Source organism: Octopus bimaculoides, chromosome 1 (genome assembly GCF_001194135.2).
Source record: "Octopus bimaculoides isolate UCB-OBI-ISO-001 chromosome 1, ASM119413v2, whole genome shotgun sequence".
NCBI classification, from domain to species: domain Eukaryota; kingdom Metazoa; phylum Mollusca; class Cephalopoda; order Octopoda; family Octopodidae; genus Octopus; species Octopus bimaculoides.
Genome location: NC_068981.1, coordinates 167,007,608 through 167,026,546, shown reverse-complemented (window position 1 = coordinate 167,026,546; position 18,939 = coordinate 167,007,608). Strand labels below are relative to the sequence as shown.

General features: G+C 34.2%; 1 protein-coding gene across 1 annotated transcript in view; it reads right to left on the bottom strand.

Moving 5' to 3' along the window:
* The window catches only part of LOC106881923 (ubiquitin-conjugating enzyme E2 variant 2), a 32,950-nt gene extending 15,964 nt beyond the window's left edge, over positions 1–16,986 (bottom strand). Inside the window, exon 1 of the mRNA XM_014932447.2 lies at positions 16,703–16,986. Coding sequence (XP_014787933.1) covers positions 16,703–16,727 — 25 coding nt within the window. The 5' untranslated portion in view covers positions 16,728–16,986. The remainder of the gene's footprint in view (positions 1–16,702) is intronic.
* Positions 16,987–18,939: the final 1,953 nt, after the last annotated feature.

Here is an 18,939-nt window from a genome sequence, read left to right as displayed (position 1 = left end):
TATGTATGTGTGTTTGTGTGTCTGTGTTTGTCCCCCCACCATCGTTTGACAACTGATGCTGGTGTGTTTATATCCCTGTAACTTAGCGGTTCGGCAAAAGAGAGACCGTTAGAATAAGTACAAAGTTTACAAAGAATAAGTCCTGGGGTCGATTTGCTTGACTAAAAGGCGGTGCTCCAGCATGGCTGCAGTCAAATGACTGAAAAGAGCAAAAGAGTATAGACAAGAGGCAAAGAATAGAGGGAAATCAAGTTTCCTTGAGTTGTGCAACACAGAATGGCCTAACCATCTGTAGCAATTTTTATTTTTAAAAAAATGGACAACTACTTGATCACCAACCACACTGGTGAATATGCAAGTCAGATAAACTACAGATTATGAGCACTAAATATTTCAATGACAAAGAATGTACCCTTCAACACTGACTTATGATTAGTGACTTCAAGTGCTAAAGAATCTCAAAAATACAATAGCAAAAAAAGGAAGGTATAGAGCTGAAAAATCCCTATGTTGTGTGTAAATGCAAATGAATACAATACTAGGCAACATTTATTAGATTAGAAAGAAAATGGAGCCATACTCTGAATCTGTCACCGAATTCTAAGAAACTTGACACTCCTTTATTCTTTGTAACTTCATCATAACCATAAATACTATTACAGAAAGAGCTCCAGCCCTTACTACTACATAAGAAATTGGTTTATTCTATGGTCTTTGAGGTTGGAGAAGTTGTGAGATGTAATAGTGTTTATCAAAGAATACCAGGTTACGAGATGACAAGTATACCTTTCTGCATTGTAAGAATCAAAAATGAGAAGTGTCCAAGACTATGAAGCAGTAGGTCAGTGTAAATAATACTATGTTAAGTTAACCCAACAAAGAAACAACTATTCAAATTGTCTGGCAACACAGCAGTAGCATCAATTGTTACAAAGGTATGCTCCAGAAAGGAGTAACTAATTAGCACAAATAATTAGGATAACTTGCTTAGGTGAGATACAGTTTGGGTTTATGCCAGGATGGAAAACCATTGATGCCCTTTTCATACAGAGGTAGTTATAAGAGAATTTCATAGCCTAAAGCAAGCTACTATACCTAGCACTCTTTAACCCAATGAAGCCTTTCAGAGAGAGAGAGAGAAAGAGAGAGAAAGAGAGAGAGAGAGAGAGAGAGAGAGAGAGATTTGATATAAAAAATTGAATACAGATGAATGACTTCTGGGAGTAAGCCACATATTAGAGTGTTGTTAGCAAGGTGAGAGTTACAAGTTCAATGAGGCATTTAGTGTGCAGATAAATGTCCATCAGAGTACAGTTCTGAGCTTACTCCAGGCCATGACAGAGACGTTCAAGATCAATTGTCCATGGGATTTCCTGTGTGCTGACAATTTTGTTCATCTTGTTGAATCAGTTGAAGACTTAGACAAAAAGTTTCAACCATAGAACTAAAATTAAAAAAACCTAAAAGTAAACCTAGCAAAGACAAAAGTTTTAGTAAGCAAGAAAGAATACAGAGATTGGATATGCTCGATGCACAGAAAAGGAACAAGTAGGAATTCTATATTGTGTAGCAAATGTAAATTATAATGAATAAAAGATGCAGTAGGATCACAGGCAGGCTGGCAGAAACAGACTTCATATAGAGCAGATGCATAGAAGTAATTAGTAGTACCAGCACCCATGAATTCTTTCAACTGCCCAGAAGGCTCACTAGAAATAGTTGACAGCTTTTTATCTCAACAGTGGAGGTGGATGCTGCACAGAGTAAGGACAGAGAAATATTACTTCTGTTAGCAACGAATGACTTTCTTCTTCAATTAAAGAGCAGATTACATGATGCTCATGTACAATATAAGATACAGCATAGTAGGAAAACAAGGGTATTGAATATGAAGGATATGCAATGAATACAAGAAAAAAATTAGCTGGCTTCTTACTGTTAGTGCACATGGATCTTACTATTAGTGAACATTCAAGGGTCAGGTGATCGTATTAAAATGACTGAGGGATTAAGAACAAATATTATTCATCAGACAGGCTTCTACATAGTTTCTGTCTAGATAAATTCACTTGCAAAACTTTGGTTTACTCAAGGCTATGGTAGAGGACTTGTCTCAGGTGTTGACCTTCCTATACTATATTATAAAATATTTTTGTTAGAGCATATCACATCAATATATATTATTTCATATTACCATAGAAAACTACACAATTTCACTTAAGAAACAAGTTACAATCTATGAACTATGAAAATTGCTCATAAAACAAGAAAGTTTTAAGTGAAGCATATACTTTGCGAATGACCCAAGAGAATGAGCCCTTGTCTATGCAGATAAGCATATCAAGGCAAATTCAACTTAATTCACAAAACTAAGAAAATTAATTCAACATATTGATTACTTCATGGACAAGACTACTTTCTGTAAAGGTAATGTTACTTTAATAGGGATTTAAGATAAACTTGTGATAATAAACCATTTTTCTTTGTGACAGGCTTCAGTGTGTTTTACTATATCATCAGGTCTGTTAATCATTTTCCTAACTACAGGGAGAATAGTAGCTTCTAGCTATTTATGATACACACAAACTGGAATAAACTTAAATTAGTCTGCCATAATTTACAAATTTGGGCAGACTAGTTTAGTTCTTTCACATAACAGTGCAATCATTGGCAGTGTATCAATTATAGGAGCACAATTATAATACAGTGTAAGTCTATCATACATCTCTATTTACCCCAGCACCATATTGTGCTCCCATTAATTAATACTCATTGCTAATGATTGTACTGTTATGCAAATTAGAGCAGGTCAATTTATGTATAGTATAAATAGCTGTCAGCTACTATCCTCACTGCATACAAAAATCAGACTTTTCCATTAGTATTCAAACCTAGCATTAAATGAGAGATAAATTCTCAATTTCTTGAAACTACCTTCCCTTTTAAAAGTCCCTAATAATTGGTGTTAGATTTTTTTTGTCTTGTTTACCTTTTTCTTTCACCAACTAAAAACAAAATTTTAATTAAAAATCTCTTCAGCTTGGCATTCATTAGATCAACCCTTAACTTATCCATCAGGTCAATCAGTTATTTAAATTATTTCCTTTAGCTCATTTTATTGTTTCAATTGAGTATGGCTGATGACAAGACAGCATGTGAACTAAAAATTAGAGAAGCAACAAACTAAATGACAGAAAATCTCCAGTATGGCTAACTTCTATTAGTTTCAATATCACACTCTAATATAAAGTTTGCTGTAGATACATCCATCACCTGGTAATTTCACTGTCAGACAAGACAATACATCATAAGTAAATTTATTGTGCGTTTTATTCACAAAGTGAATACATGGTATTTCATTAACAAGGAGAAAAATTCAAAGACAAAAAAAAATTTCATCCTATGATTTAGAAATTCTTAGAAATCTTGAAAAAGAAACAGTACATCACCAGTGCAGATTTTTCTACAACACAAAAATAGTGTTGTGGAAAGTGCAGTGATAAAAGTTAATAAGCCATTGTACATGGCATTTGTTGATCTGGTGAAAGCCTTTGACATGGTGGTCTCTGAAGACGTTAGAGGAAAATGAATGGCTTGTGAAAGCAGAACAGGCCACGCACAGGGGTGCTGTTAGCAAGGTAAGAGTTTGCCATGAGTATATTCATCAACCTCCAGACCATAACAGAGGAATTTAAAACTGGAAGCCCAGGAGAACTATTATATGCTGATGATCTTGTTCTCATACCAGATTCTGTAATAGAATTAGAAAAAAAATTCCAGGTGTGGAAACAAAACCTGGAATCAAATAGCCTTAAAGTTAACTTAGCAAAGACTAGGGTCTTAGTAAGCAAGAAATTAGACAAGACTTTACCCTCTTCAGGTAAATGGCCCTGCTTGATATGTCAGAAAAGTGTAGGCAGGAATTCTATTCAGTGTACCCAGTGCAAACTATGGACACACAAGAGGTGCAGTGGAATAGTAGGAAGGTTAACAGAGAAAGTAGCATTTGTATGTGGAACCATAAAGTCTCCAGATACATGGGAAACTGATTTCCTCAAATGCTCCAGAGGTTCTCTAGAAGTAGTAGGTAATTTCTGCTACCTAGGTGACCTAATTAGCAGTGGAAGATGTATTGAAAGTGTAATTGCTAGAATAGGAAGGAAAAATTTCAAGAGAGATTTTACCTCAGTTGGCAACCAAAGGTCCCTCTTTCCCCAAGAGTGAAAGGAAGAGTGCATGATGTGTATGTATGAACAGCAATGCTACATAGTAACGAGATGTGGGTTCTGAATGCAGAGGACATGCAAAGGTTAGAGAGGCATGAAGCTGGTATGCTCTGTTAGATGTGCAATGTCAGTATACATGTGCAAGAGAGTGCCAGAACATTGAGAGGGAAGTTAGGCATAAGTAGAATTAGATGCAGTGTGCCAGACAAGACTGCATCGGTTTAGTCATGTGATGTGCATGGATGTGGACAACTGCATATAGCGTCAATCTCAAAGTGGACAGAACTTGTGGAAGAGAGAGACCCAGAAAGACATCAGTTGAAGTGATGAAAGCCAGTCTCAAGACACTGTGCTAACAAAGGAGATAACAAAGGAGATGACAAAGGAGCAAGATATCTGGTGCCTTGTCAAGACCTGTTCACCATAGCAAAACTGATATCCTAAAACCACCTGCCAACTTTCTCCCTTTCCCACATTTCATCCCCTAACACCCATCACTTTATCTGAAAGCAGAATAGGCACATACTACATCCCCTAGCTTTTTCAGTTACTTCTACCTCCCTATCCAGTTACCTTTCTACCCCCACCTACTGTCTCCAATAATCACCTCCTTCGAGTGCCTTCCCTAACTTCCCTGTACTGCCCTCTATCATCAACACCTTGCTTCCTGCTGTCACCCTCAATGTCCAGTCGGTGCTGATGCTACATAAAAAGCTGTAGTGATGGTGCCACATTAAAAAGCACAGGTGATGGTGCCACATTAAAAAGCACAGGTGATGGTGCGACTTAAGAAACACTGGTGCTGTGCCACATGAAAAGCACCCAGTACACTCTGTAAAGTGGTTGGTGTTAAGAAGGACATCCAGCTGTAGAAACCATGCCAAAGCAGACAATGGAACATGCTGTGACTCCCAGCCTTGTCAGCTCCTGCCAAACCATCTGACCCACGCCATTGAATGATGAATGTGTAAATGCAGGCATAGTTATGGGGCTTAAAAGCTTGCTTCCCAACCACATGGTTCACAATTCAGTCCCACCTTGTAGCAAGCCCTAGATTGATTAACCCTTTAGCATTCATACCAGCCATATCCAGCCAAAATATTTTATCTGTTTTATCTTCAAATCAGCCAGATCTGGCCTCTCACACCTGTCCTACAAGGTCATTTTAAAAATAAATAATTACATCATCGAAGTCCCAGAACTATGAGATAGTGCATGATCAATTCAAAACAACATGAATAAATAAGCTTTGCATTTGGCAAAGTAATCTGAATGCTAAAGGGTTAAAGTCTTGTGAGTAGACTTGGTAGGCAGAAACTGAAAAAAAGCCTGTCATGTACGTTTGTGCATGTATACCCTTGTATTGCCATTAGTGGATAGTTCTAAGTGAACATCGCTGTCACACTAACAATGATGTTTGTTTCCAATCTTCCGTAGAAAACATGTCTGGCCATGGAAAATATTACTCTGCTTGGAAACATGATGGTTGGTGACAAGAAGAGCATCCAACCATACAAAATTTGCCTCAACAAATTCTAACTCATGCAGGCATGGACAAGCGGATGTTAAATGAGGTTATATTGAATAAATTGGACCAGTCTTAATCTTTGAATTACTTTTTCTATTGCTAATGAAATGTTAACTTATTTTCCCTATGAATAAAAGCTTTAAGGTCAAGAGATTCATTCACTCTGCAGACAAAACACCTGATAATGTACTTGGCATGAGATATTTATTTACAATATCAGCTCATGATATAATTACCTCATGATGAAATTCTTCTCAATGAATTTACTAAACACTATTATAGTAAGAAATGATGATCTTGGAATAAAATAGTCCCGTTTTTATTGCCCACAGGTTGAACATACTGAGTGTAACTCAACAATGGTCACTATCAAATTCTCTCATTTTAATTTGAAAAAAATTGTGTTGTTTCTCAAATCTTTGTATAGACAGTGAAAAACATTTCCTGAATCAAAACATCATCTGAATTACTCAACAAAACTTTATCAATAATTATTACAGTTCTTTTGTTTGAAATACTAGTTATCTGAGTGTATTCCATAGATTGTTATGTATATATACATACACACACACACACACACAGAGTGAGAGAGAAATATTTTCTGTGTTTTATTTGAAAACTACAATACCACAATATTAACACCCACAAATATGCAGCAGCAATGTGTTTCAATTCAAATAAGATTAATTTTAAAACATACAGTTAGTATAAAATATGTAATCCAGGCAAAATCCTAAATGAATTAAACTGGTTCAGCAGAGATGAAACCAATTGCCAAATATTAGAATTATTGACTAAAACAAAGGAATGGTTGCTTGCTTTTTTACAGGACAAAACAATTGCATGTCACAAAAAGATTTGAAAACAGTAGCCACACTAATACGTTTTGTCTACAAGTTAGAGTACTGGGTGCTAGGTTCACATAATGACTTTAAATGATAGAACTGTTTCACTATTAGGTTGTTCGGAAAATAATGGCTGCTGTAAGTGTTGTGCTTTGAAACATAATTTTATCATAGTATTTTAATTATATTTTAGGTGAATTTCAACATACTTAATAATTGATGTATGCTCTTCAATAATTTTCTACTTATTTCAAACAGAAAACATTTCTGAAGCATAGGCACCCTTAATTATGAACATGACAAAAAAGGACCTTTGCTTATTTTCTTGCATGAGTTCAAGCTTGGGCACAATGCCTCCCAAACTGCTGCCAATATCAACAGAGCATAGGGAGAGGGGTCCACAAGTGATTGCACAGTACGAAGGTGGTTTCAGGAATTTCAAAGTGGTGATGAGAGCCTTGACGATAAAGATGGTAGAGGACGGTCATGCAGTCTTGACAATGAACAATTGAAAGCAATTATTGAACAAAACCCACGTCAAAGTGTCGGAGAAATGTCTCAGGTACTTGGTATCGGTATTGCAACGGTCTCACGCAATCTGCAGAAGATTGGTAAGATGAAAAAGCTTGATAAATGGGTATCACATGAGCTCAATGAAAATAAAGTTCCATGTTTTGAAGTGTGCTTGATGCTCTTTCTGCAAAACACCAATGATCCTATTCTTGACCGAATAGTCACTTGCGATGAAAAGTGGATCCTTTATGATAACCATAAACAATCATTTCAATAGGTTGATTGATGAGTCCCCCTGAACATTTCCCAAAGCCAAAGTTGCATTAGCAAAAGATTATGGGAACTGTCTGGTGTTGTCCATTACAGCAATTGGTGTTGTCCATTACAGCAGAGTTTTATTGCAATTAGCTGAAATGCATGCTCACTTTTAAAAAATAAAACCTGTAATGGTGAATCAGCATGGCCCAATTCTGCCCCACGATAATGCAAAGTCACATGTTGCAAGAATGACACTGCAGAAACTCACAGACTTGGGATACAAGACTTTACCACATCCTCTATATTCTCCTGATCTTTCACCCACTGACTACCAGTTTTTTAAGCATTTAAATACGTTTTTAAGTGATAAAACTTTTAGGTCCAAACCAGAGGTGGAATCAGCTTTCAAAGATTTCTTAGCATCAAAGCCAATAAGTTTTTATCCATGAGACATAAATAATCTCATTGATCGATGCCAGTGTGGGAGCTAAGATTTATGAAATACATATTAAAATTAGAAATATACAGAAGACAAAACTTTGTCGTCGTCATCATCATTTTACACCTGCTTCCCATACTGGCTATGAATTAGATGGTCATCACAGATCTCTATCTTGCATGTATATTCCAATTTTGACATGGTTTCTATGGTTGAGCGCCTTTTCTATCAATTTACTTTACAGAGTGTAAATGGATGCATTCATTGTGGCACCAACACTTTTGTTTCCAACAAGACCAAAAAGTCTTCTCTACCCCATGTTGTTTTTCCATTTGCTAATTACTTTCCTGTTTACTACATTAACATAAATCAAATAAAGATAAATCATTATCAAATAAAATAGAAAACAAAAGTTGTTCTAAGACAAATATAATAACCAAACAATAAAAAATTATTTTATAAATTCAAATATAAAAATATATATTTTACTAATTAACTCAAAAATTATTTTCTAATGGTCATTTGACTAAGCAGATAAAAAAACAATTTATCCTTAGCAAAACAAGTTTTTTGCAACAAAAAAAAAAGCATTCAATATATTTCCTCCTTTTAATCAGGCACAAAGCCAAGAGAGGTAAGGTAGAGTTGATTCCCTAATTACATTCAAAATTATACTTCTATATATTGGCCAGCTGTCATTGTTGTTTAGCACTAAGTGAACCCTGATTTCTGTCATTTTTAAAAGTTTGTAGTACTACATTGTCTAATGTGTCTTCTCCTTATAGTAAGTATAATTCAAGAGAGATTTAGTTGCTATCTCAAGCAGGTTGGAATGACCTCACTGTTCAGTGTAACTTTCTGTGGAGCAAAAATGTATTCATCATTTTGCTCCTCATATTATTATTGTAAGACTACTTTCTACAATGTTAGCATTTTGTTCAGTTTTTTATTTTTTTATTAATTCTGTGTTTTATTATTCTTCTTTATGGTATGTGAAAAGATATTTTCACCATTTCCAGTAAATGCATATTATTATCAAGTATTTAGAATATCCAAGTATTGATGGGGGTGCTTGTATGCTTTTCAGAACTACCTCAGAGATATGGCTTTATTTTTAGAACATATTTTCCTTAGAATCAATAACAATTATCATTTAGTGATGAGCATTTGCCATTAAAATTTAAAAGTCTAAAACAATTGTTTAGATATTTTTTCATAGAAATTCAGACTAATAAACAATCTCATGAAATTTGTCCTAATCTTTACAACTATTTCTTCAAACCCAGATCCTAACGAATTGTTTTGAGTAGAGGTTGCCTAGAGAAAGTAGACACTGTTCAATGTTCTTTCTGGTTGAGTTTTGACCTAAAACAATAATACCAAATACAATTTTTTTAACCAAAAATTCATCAGTAGGGAATACAATAACTGCCCAGGGTCTTATACTGATCTAACATTTTACACATTTACTAAATTTCCTTTTTGTATTTTATGGTTTTATTTCTCTCAGTCACATGGTTCTGGGTCCAGTCCTTCTGCATGGCATGTAGGGCAAGTATCTTCTAATAGAGCCTTGGGCCAACCAAAGCCTTGTGAGAGGATTTGATAGGAAGAAACTGCAAGAAACTCATAAGATTGGGTCATCCCATAAATAATGTGGGTGTTTTTCAATTGCATGAACTAAAAGTTGGAGGGGTACGGGATAAATTACTTGCATCAACTTGCTATAAAAACAGGTAGTAATTTTACCTTGTTATACTTAGTGCAAGTTTTGAAGAGTGCAATTTGATCTTAAGTTATTTTTTCAAAGCTATAATGGAAGTGACAAAGGAGCATATTTGACATAATTTGCTTTGAGTTCAATAAAGGCAACAACGCAACGGAAAGTGTGAGGAATATTAATGCAGCATATAGGGATTGGACAATAAGCATAAACCAGTGTCAATGGTGGTTCCAGAAATTCCGAGCCGGAAACTACAGCCTAGAAAATGAGCCCCATCCTGGAAGATCTGTAGAGTACTACGAGGATGTCCTGCAAACCCTGGTGGAACAAAATCCTATCATAACTATCAGAGAAGCTTGGATTTGGTCATTCAACCAGTCAACACCTGCTTGTGCCATCGGAAAAGTCAGTAAATTGAGTCAATGAGTTCCTCACAAACTTCCCGAGTCAAATCGCATACAGAGACTGAATGTGTGCCCTCCTTTGCTGTCACATCTCACAAAAGAACCGTTTTTGGACCGAATCATGACTGGTGATGAGAAATGGGTTCTCTATAAAAATGTCAAGGACGAAAGACAGTGGGTAGGGAAAGGCGAAATACCAGCATCCCAGGCTAAAGGTCTTTGCCCAAGTAAGATTTTTGTGTTGCAAATTACTTTTCACATGGCACCTCATCGGTGCCATGTGAAAAGCACCAAGTCCACTCTGTACAGTGGTTGGTATTAGGTAGGGTATCCAGCTGTAAAACCATGCCAAAGCAGACAGGGGAGCTTCGCATAGTTCTCTGGCTTACCAGCTCCTGTCAAACCATCCAAGATGGACATTAGATGATATAATATATAAATCTGTCCCCCACCACCACTTGACAACCAGTGTTAGTGTGATTACATACCTATAACTTAGTGGTTCAGCAAAAGAAACTGATAGAACAAGTACCAGGCTTTAAAGAATAAGTACTGGTGGTCAACTTATTTGCCTAAAGTTCTTCAAAGAATTGCCCCAAATGGCTGCAGTCTAATGGGTCAAGCAGTTCAACATGAATAGACGAGCCTGAGGACTGCATCAAGTCCCAATGTCTGCTTTGGCATGGTTTCTACAGCAGTATATCCTTCTTAACATCAACCACTTATCATACAAGAGTTCAACTAGGGCTACACTCAAAATAACACACTCGGGCAACTCTTGCAACCTGGGCCTCGTTATACTTTGAAAGGTAAATTCATTGGTAAACAACATTTTTTAGCAAAGTTTTATTAACAACTTCAGAACTTTGCAGATGGAATCTCACAGCCACTCAAGAAGTTTTCCATTCACCAATGATACAAAGAATGACCAGATCATCAGATACAAACTGTATATCTGGTGTTTTGCTTTCTTATGTGGAAGCTAAACAATTTGAACAGAACTACATTATAATCTTTACCAAACTCCTTTCACTACTGATACTTTTAATGCCATTAGTGGACATTTCCTTCAGCTCTTTTTTTAGTAAGTTTAAAGTACTGTGTCAGTCTAGAATTTTCTTCACTAAATCATCTTGAAAACTATATTCCCTTCCACACAGCATCTTTAAGCTGTATGTTAAGCCTTCACTCATCATTTGAAATGCTTCTTTCTGTAGCTGTCATCAATATTTATGTTTTAATGCAACAGAATTGTCTCCCAAGGTTTCAGAATTTCCATCTAATAAATCTGCAAAATTTTCTCATTCTATGTAGTTCTAAATTCTCACAACGCTTCTATAAATTCACTTGGCTGTAAGTCCATTGAGGTAAAATAAGAGGGATTATTCTACAATGCAATGTCTTCCTCATAAAAAAACTCATTTTTCACATTCTTCTAGTCAAAGCATTATTTGAAGATGTATGTATCTACAATAAAAAAGACAAACTATACCAACAACCAAAAAAATTTACAATTGCATAAAATTTTACAAAACTAAGAGAGTTTTAGTTTAGAATTTAATCAAACATGTACATACAAATACACCACAGATTTTCCAAAAACAGGTACCCAACTATTTTAGCTTATTTTTTCCACATTAATTCAACCCAAGCTATGGATTGTAAAATTTACTCACACCAGTTGTAGTGACAGAATAACATTAGTTCATATATATACAAGGTGGGTCATCTGACTTGCTATAAAATAGCAGCTAATTCTCCTTTGTCAGACACATTGGACAATTCAATCTTGAGTAGAGCTGAACAATCAACTTCTTTTATTTATTTAAATCTAGATCAAATCTTATTGAGTAAACTTATGAGCAAAGGCATTCCATTCCAGACCATGGATGTGTAGGATTATGTTCATCCATGTCCTTTCTTTGTTGTTTAGTCTCAACTTATCCATGATTGAGCATACTTGTGATTGAAGGTAATACAGTTGTGAACATCATGTCTATTTGAATACCAGAAACTATCCAATGTATTCCTTGTTCAAGATATAATAGACTTGGCTGATTTTTCTAACAAGTCAACCAACCACTTACAGGTTGCTTTAAGATAGGGCAAGACACAATGCTTGTCAGCCCACAGCATGAGAAACAAAACAGATAAATACATTTAAGGAAATGTCGAGGTGGTTTATCAAGGGAATTGTGTATCAGTCATTACAACTAGTCTCAAACTGATGTATTACAACAGGGTTTTCTTTTTCACTTCAAAAAAAACTTTCAAACTTTGCTAAATGTTAGTTTGATAGAGAGAAAGAAAGCTCTCAGATGTTGAATAAATGCAATGAATCTATCATGTAAGCATGTGTGTGTGCATACACACACAAACAACATCATTTAGCATTCATGGTCAATGGTGGATGGACCACCAGTTTGTAGTTTACATAACCAAGACTGATGAAAAGCAATATATGAACAGTCGCTTCTCAGGTCAATGAATACATTTTTAAAAAGTAGATCACATTTACACTTATTAGAGTACAATCTTACATTCTGACATCTGTTGGCTTTATTATTAAACATATTTAGGTTATAGCAGTGTTTAACAACAAAACAAATAGAAGGAAATTGCTAACAGTTAGCTGATGATCTGAGATCAATACAGATACGCTTTTGTATTATAAGTTATTCCAACTGATTACCTAACAAAATAATCTTTTAACTGATGTTTTCTTTTTATTCTAAATGGTTAGAAAAGTTTTGCACCAATTCTGCATTCAAATTTGGTATTAACTGTATCAACCAAACTTTTTAGTAAAGAAAAGTATTCCCTTAGCTTTTTTGAGTGACAGATTATGCAAGGATGAGGCAAAGCAAAACTCTCAAATTTTACATGGCTATTAATGTGATGCTGGAAGTTAGACAAGTGGTAATTGCCTTAATGTAGCTAATGATAATACCATTGCTTTTCAACTACCATCATGGTTTGGACAAGGGCACACTGCATTTGCTGCTGAAATATTCATCAAGAATGGTGAATCTGGAAGGTTTTTTAGCAGCAATCTGCATTTAGCAAAAAGAAAAGAATATCTAGAAAGTATCAGTTACCTTTCCCTGCACCATGTCATCTACAATCTACTAGTGGACTTGCAAAAAACATCTACACATAAAGTCTCATGATATCACTAATTTCAATCAATTATAACAGATTTGAAGATAATGGTATGGAAATGAAGCTTACTGTGATAAAGTCCCACCAAATTACTAAAAAAGAAAACCACTGCAGTATAAGGCAGCAAACTAGCAGAATCGTTAGCATGCTGAGCAAAATGCTTAGCACCATTTCGTCTGTCTTTATATTCTGAGTTCAAATTCTAGCAAGGTCGGTTTTGCCTTTCATCCTTTTGAGGTCAATAAAATATATACCAACTGAATACTGGGGTCAATGTACTCAACTTATCCCCTTCCTCGAAATTGCTGGCCTCGTGCCAAAATTTGAAATCAATATATCTCTACAAACTGAATCCTTTCAAGGTTATCTGGAGAAATGAACTTTTGATTTAATGAAGCATTGGTTCAGAAAATGAATGAAATGAACTTAGAAGATGGTAGTATCAATAAACAAGTAGATCAGCTAAAATTACGAAATGACATGTTTGTAATTCAGACAGAAACAATTTAAGTACAAATTATTCTGTTGCTTCAGCAACAGAGCCAGAACACAGTACATAGATCCAAGACACTTTTGGCTAAATCATAAGTGATCACTACAACCTATCGTTCCACTACTGAAGTTTGAAACACTGTCACGAGAGCCTAGCCATTTGATGTAAACCAACTTCGGATGTTGTAATCTAATGTTGACAAACGTATTGTTACTTTTTGCAACTACAAAGCAAGTCATTTTGTAACCTTTTTGTTAGCACTAATATAACAACTGAAAGTGGTTTCTAATTCTGAAATAAGACTTTATCCAAGGTGAAACTACAAAGAATGCTACTTATTTATAAAAGACGTAAACAAAACTTTGAGGGTCAGTGAGGGTGAAGAAATCTCCAATGAATTGAGATATAATTGAACAATGAAAATTAATATATAAGCCATTAAGTAATACTGTATTTTAAAGTTAAGTAACGTAAGAATTGACTTGTTCCAGGCAAGTAAAGAACTCTAACGACACTTCCCGTTAATTAGAAGGATAAATATATAAATAAATTAATAAAGGACTGAACCAGTGCGTGTGTTTATTACCAGCATAATGCCTCTCCCAAGGTTAATTGTATATAAATAAAAATTAAAAAAAAAACAGAAACAAGTTAGTTTACAAAATAAGTGATTTAAAATATCACGAGAAGGAATAACTAAACGATAACTACGTATAAGAGTTGAACCTCAAACAGAAATTTTACAACGGAGACTATAATTCTCTGACGTGTTTTGTCTTTTTCTTTTTATCAGTAAATTTCAATAATCGAAAATATGTAATAAAAAGCAGAATAATCACTTAAACGAACCAAATTTTGAACTGGAGAAAAGCATTCCTATTTGAAACAGCAATTTTGTTTAGCCGTTTATTCACAATTCGTTCTTTTTCTTCTCTTTTTAATATAAATGAAATACAGCGAATGATCTAGAGAACATTTATTTAATCAAATCATTAGACAATGATGAACTGGGAAATAAATGAAGGTCACTAAGCGATGTTTATAAACAAGACATCCTCCATTTGGAAACAGACAGAATTTTTTTTAAATACTTATTTTTTTTAATAATTTCAAGGTGGTTAAATATTCGGTGTATCGAAATTCTGAGAAAGCTTGTTATTTCGAAATTACTAGAAAAATACGCAAATGTCAATACAAAAATTAAAATACAGAACGAAAACTAAAATCAAAGTAGGTAATATAGAAATGATAATCGCATTTAAAAAAATTCTTACGTACTTTAAAAAGATACTAAAATTATTTTACAAAGAAGGAAGTGTTTGTGTACGGAGATACGTATGTGTATAAACACACAAACACTACACTGAATTAGCCGTTCTTAAGAATTGTTTCTAAAATACTTGAAAGTTATTTCAAGGCTATAGGAGAATATTGAAAATATTTAAATGTTTTACATTTCCAGTTCTCTTCGGAGTTACACTTTTAAATTTGTGAAGCTAAGACCAAGTTAGATTAATATTTTGTATTGACAACCTATCTAAATCATGTGAGCCATTATCAATTTCCGAATTTGCACAAATTTTATTCTGATCATTTCACTGTTACGAATAAAAAGTCAAACACACACACACACACAGAGATGTGCGTGTGTGTGAGTAATACTTTGTTTTGTGTGTGGTTTGCTTTTATTTTTCTGCTGTTTTCCCCCCTATTTCAGAAATTTCCAGGCTAGTGTGTTTAATGCATTCCTGAGAGTGAAGTAAAAATATTAAGTTCCCTAAGTAAGTGGACCCAAGCTGAAACATTCTAGAAAACAGTGACTGTTGTGAAAGAGATGATTTGTAGGCAGACAACAGAAATGTTAATGTTTTCAGCAACGTTGTTTTATCAAGGCAGCCGAGGCCATTTGGAGCGGAGTAGATATTTCCCAAAAAGCTTGTGTGTGAGAGAGAGAATGAGTTGTTGCATGAAAATAGATAAAAACAATAGAATTCAGAGAAATGTCTTGGTAAAGTAATCCTAAAAGAAAAGGGTACTAAAACCATTATATCACTGACAACTATTAGGAACAACTAAGAGTATAGATAGATGGATGGATGGATAGAGTTTAATAAAAACATAGTAACAAAGGTATGTAACAATGGGTTTCAGGATACTAAACAAATAAAACAAGGAAATTTGACATGTATCTCTTCTCCCGGGCAAAAAAAAGGACTGCCGATGTTTAAGTCAGAGAATATTAAAATATCTCAATTTTCTATTAATGAGGGGTGGAAAAAAAAAAGAATACATGAACGTTGGTCATTGATTTACATACAAGATACAGAGAAACGAGGGAAAATAACAACGACCAAATAGATTGAAATTACAATTTTTTCCCATAATATCGTCACCCACAATACTGCATAGGAAGAACAACGTTCGGAAAGTCTTCTAGATGAGGAAAATAATTAAGGATGGACTGTCGACGGTGAAATGTCGCCTTCTGTAAATGACAGATGTACTAGAAGACTGGTCATACGAAAATCAATAATGAGCAATTAGGTTAAAAAAAAAAATTGTAAAACCTCGGAGCATAGTGTTTTGTTAAATGCAACATGTGAAACATTGAACTAGTGTTAGTCACTCAATAAACAAACATCATAAAGAGCTAAGTACGTAGTTTAAAAAGAAATGGGTAACAGACACGATTACCCTTTTGTCAATTAGGAATTTTTTAAACGTTCCTTTCGGAGAAAATGTTCCTGAAGAGCTTGTACTGAGTAAAAGCCATGTTTAAAAGATTGTGAGGGTGAAAACAGAAAAAAATTACGTCTGTTTTATTAAGTATTTACTATATAGAAAGAATTAAAACTAAAAACTGGTAAATAAAATGTAATTTTCAATACGGTAAAGGGGAAGATGATGATGATAAGAGAGAAATATACAAGTTGAAATAATAGAGAAAATGGCGCCTACAAACAATACGACAACAATAAGAGAGTTATATGCCAGCTTTGGAAACATATGTAATAATAATAAATGAAATAAAATAAACTAGTTTTTATGTACTATATGTAAGGAAAACAAGAATTTACGAAAGAGAAAAAGAATTAAAGTTGAAATGCTTACCTTCAACGGTGCTGGTAGAAGCCATATTGACTTTCCTGAACAAGGAGCTGTTCTGCTTGGTTGTATCTAAATTCAGGAATTGACACTGAACTACGAAATCTTCCCAACTTTTAATAATATCGATTCGTAATGGAAATACTTCGTGAGATATATTATTGTTATTTTCCTCTGAGTATTTATTACTAAAATAAACTATTTATTAACAGTTTATCGCTAAGTGGATCTTCTATTTTCCATCGAATAGTTTTTCAACAATTTTATTTCGTCGGAAGGAGACTGCCATAGCTGCAAGAGAAATAACTCCTTAGTAAAAATAACAAATAAATATTACCTCCCTTAAGGACAAAAAAACACTCACCGAATGTTTTAGAATAATAATATAGTTTCTACTTTCCGTTAGACATAGTAGGTTAGTACAATCTTTACGAGTTGATATGTATATACTTTATAAAAAGAGAAAATAATTACAATAAACTAAAACAATACGAACATATGAATGTAGTTAGTGTGCAATTTGATAAGAATCTACCGATTGTTGTCGTCAACTACATGGCTCTGTTTTGTACGGGATTAGTATTTTCCAATTAAACAATTGCTTTAGATAGAGATGCGGTGAAAAAGATCTTAATAAGAGAAAAATGGTCTTAAAAAGTAGTAATAATTTTCATTGTAATTTAATATAACAGTAGTCTTGTTAGTGTTTTGATTCAAAAGTATGTTGTTTTTTTATAAGCAGCTATGTGCGCAAGGATTTGTTTGGTATCTGTTTCATACTTTGAATTAGAAAATTGAAAATTACTTGTTTGAGACAGAATTTCTTTTTGATATTTTGTTCCACTCATACTTTAATAGGAATCATACCTAGTTTATGTAAATTTAACAACAAAATATTTTAAAGAAACTATAGAAAGGTTCATTCAAAGTAAAAGACTATGAAAAGTGTCCTTTGCTTAGCCAACCTTGCTTTAATTTCCTCTACAGTTTTATGATGTAAAATTTTAAAAACAAACTAAAAACATCATACAGAATTGCTTTCAAAATATTTTAAAACTAGGATCAAAGTATATGTGATTTTGTCTTAACCAATGTGAAGAGTCAGTGTTCAAAGCATTTACTTGTCCTCAAATACAAGTGAGGTTGATGCAATTGATTCTAAACTGATGTCTCTAAGGAGGCAATGGATTGGGAGTGAGAATTCTAGATGGTCGTATTTCTGAGAAAGTACTAGAGTAAGTGTTTAATATCAAGTTTGGAAACTGAGATACAGTGGAAATGATGAGTGATGGGTTGACTGAATTTACTTTGGTAGGCAACTTGATATTTTGGAGGAACAGAAATTGTTGTTGTAATAATACATGTTGCTAAATGAAGATTAATTAGTCAGCCTTGTTTTTTAATTGGATGCATTATAAAATGTTTGTGCAGGCAACAATTGCATCCATCCAAATATGTAAACACAACTCCAATGGTAGGGTGCTCTTGAGCCTTGTAGAGAATAAGCAGTTCAGGGACAATGTTCCTTCTGAACTGCATTCTTTTGTATACACACATACGTTTTACAATTCATGTACAAAGGAAAAAATGTGTGCACACAAGGTTTTCGAGATGGAATTAGATTTTATATTTAATTGTAGGTGTTTGCTTGTGTAAATGGGCACATATTTTGCATAAAAAGACAAAACTTGCACACAATCAAATTTCTGCAACTCCCACAGCAAGAATTAAAGGGAACAGTATTTAGAGTACTTTCAGACTCTGAGAAAGAGTCTAATCTTTGGAAAGCAATTTTGGCTTTGTTATAAATGTGAACCTACCATGAAAGGTCATCAGATGTTGTAAGCCAAAACATTTCCAGGGAATGTAAAGGTTTTAGTAGTGAATAGTTCATCACACTGCTGGAGAAGCAAGGATGAAATATCCAGTGATATCATCTGGAAAACCATGCATGGACATATAGGTATCATCAGACCAAGAAGAGCATATATCGATCAACTTGTGGAAAACACTAGATATTAGACTGAGGATATGAAGACTGCAATGCAAAATCATGACATCTCGCATGGAAGAGTTGCATTGGTTCAAGCAAGTTACCTAACTGGCTGATAGTGACGATGATGACTGTTCATGACTAGTGATTGAATGATTCCTTTATGCATGTCATTTTTGTGTCGTGGATTGTTGGTAGAAATAAGATTATCTTAAATTTATCACCAGACATGTCCAAAGTAGTGAAAATT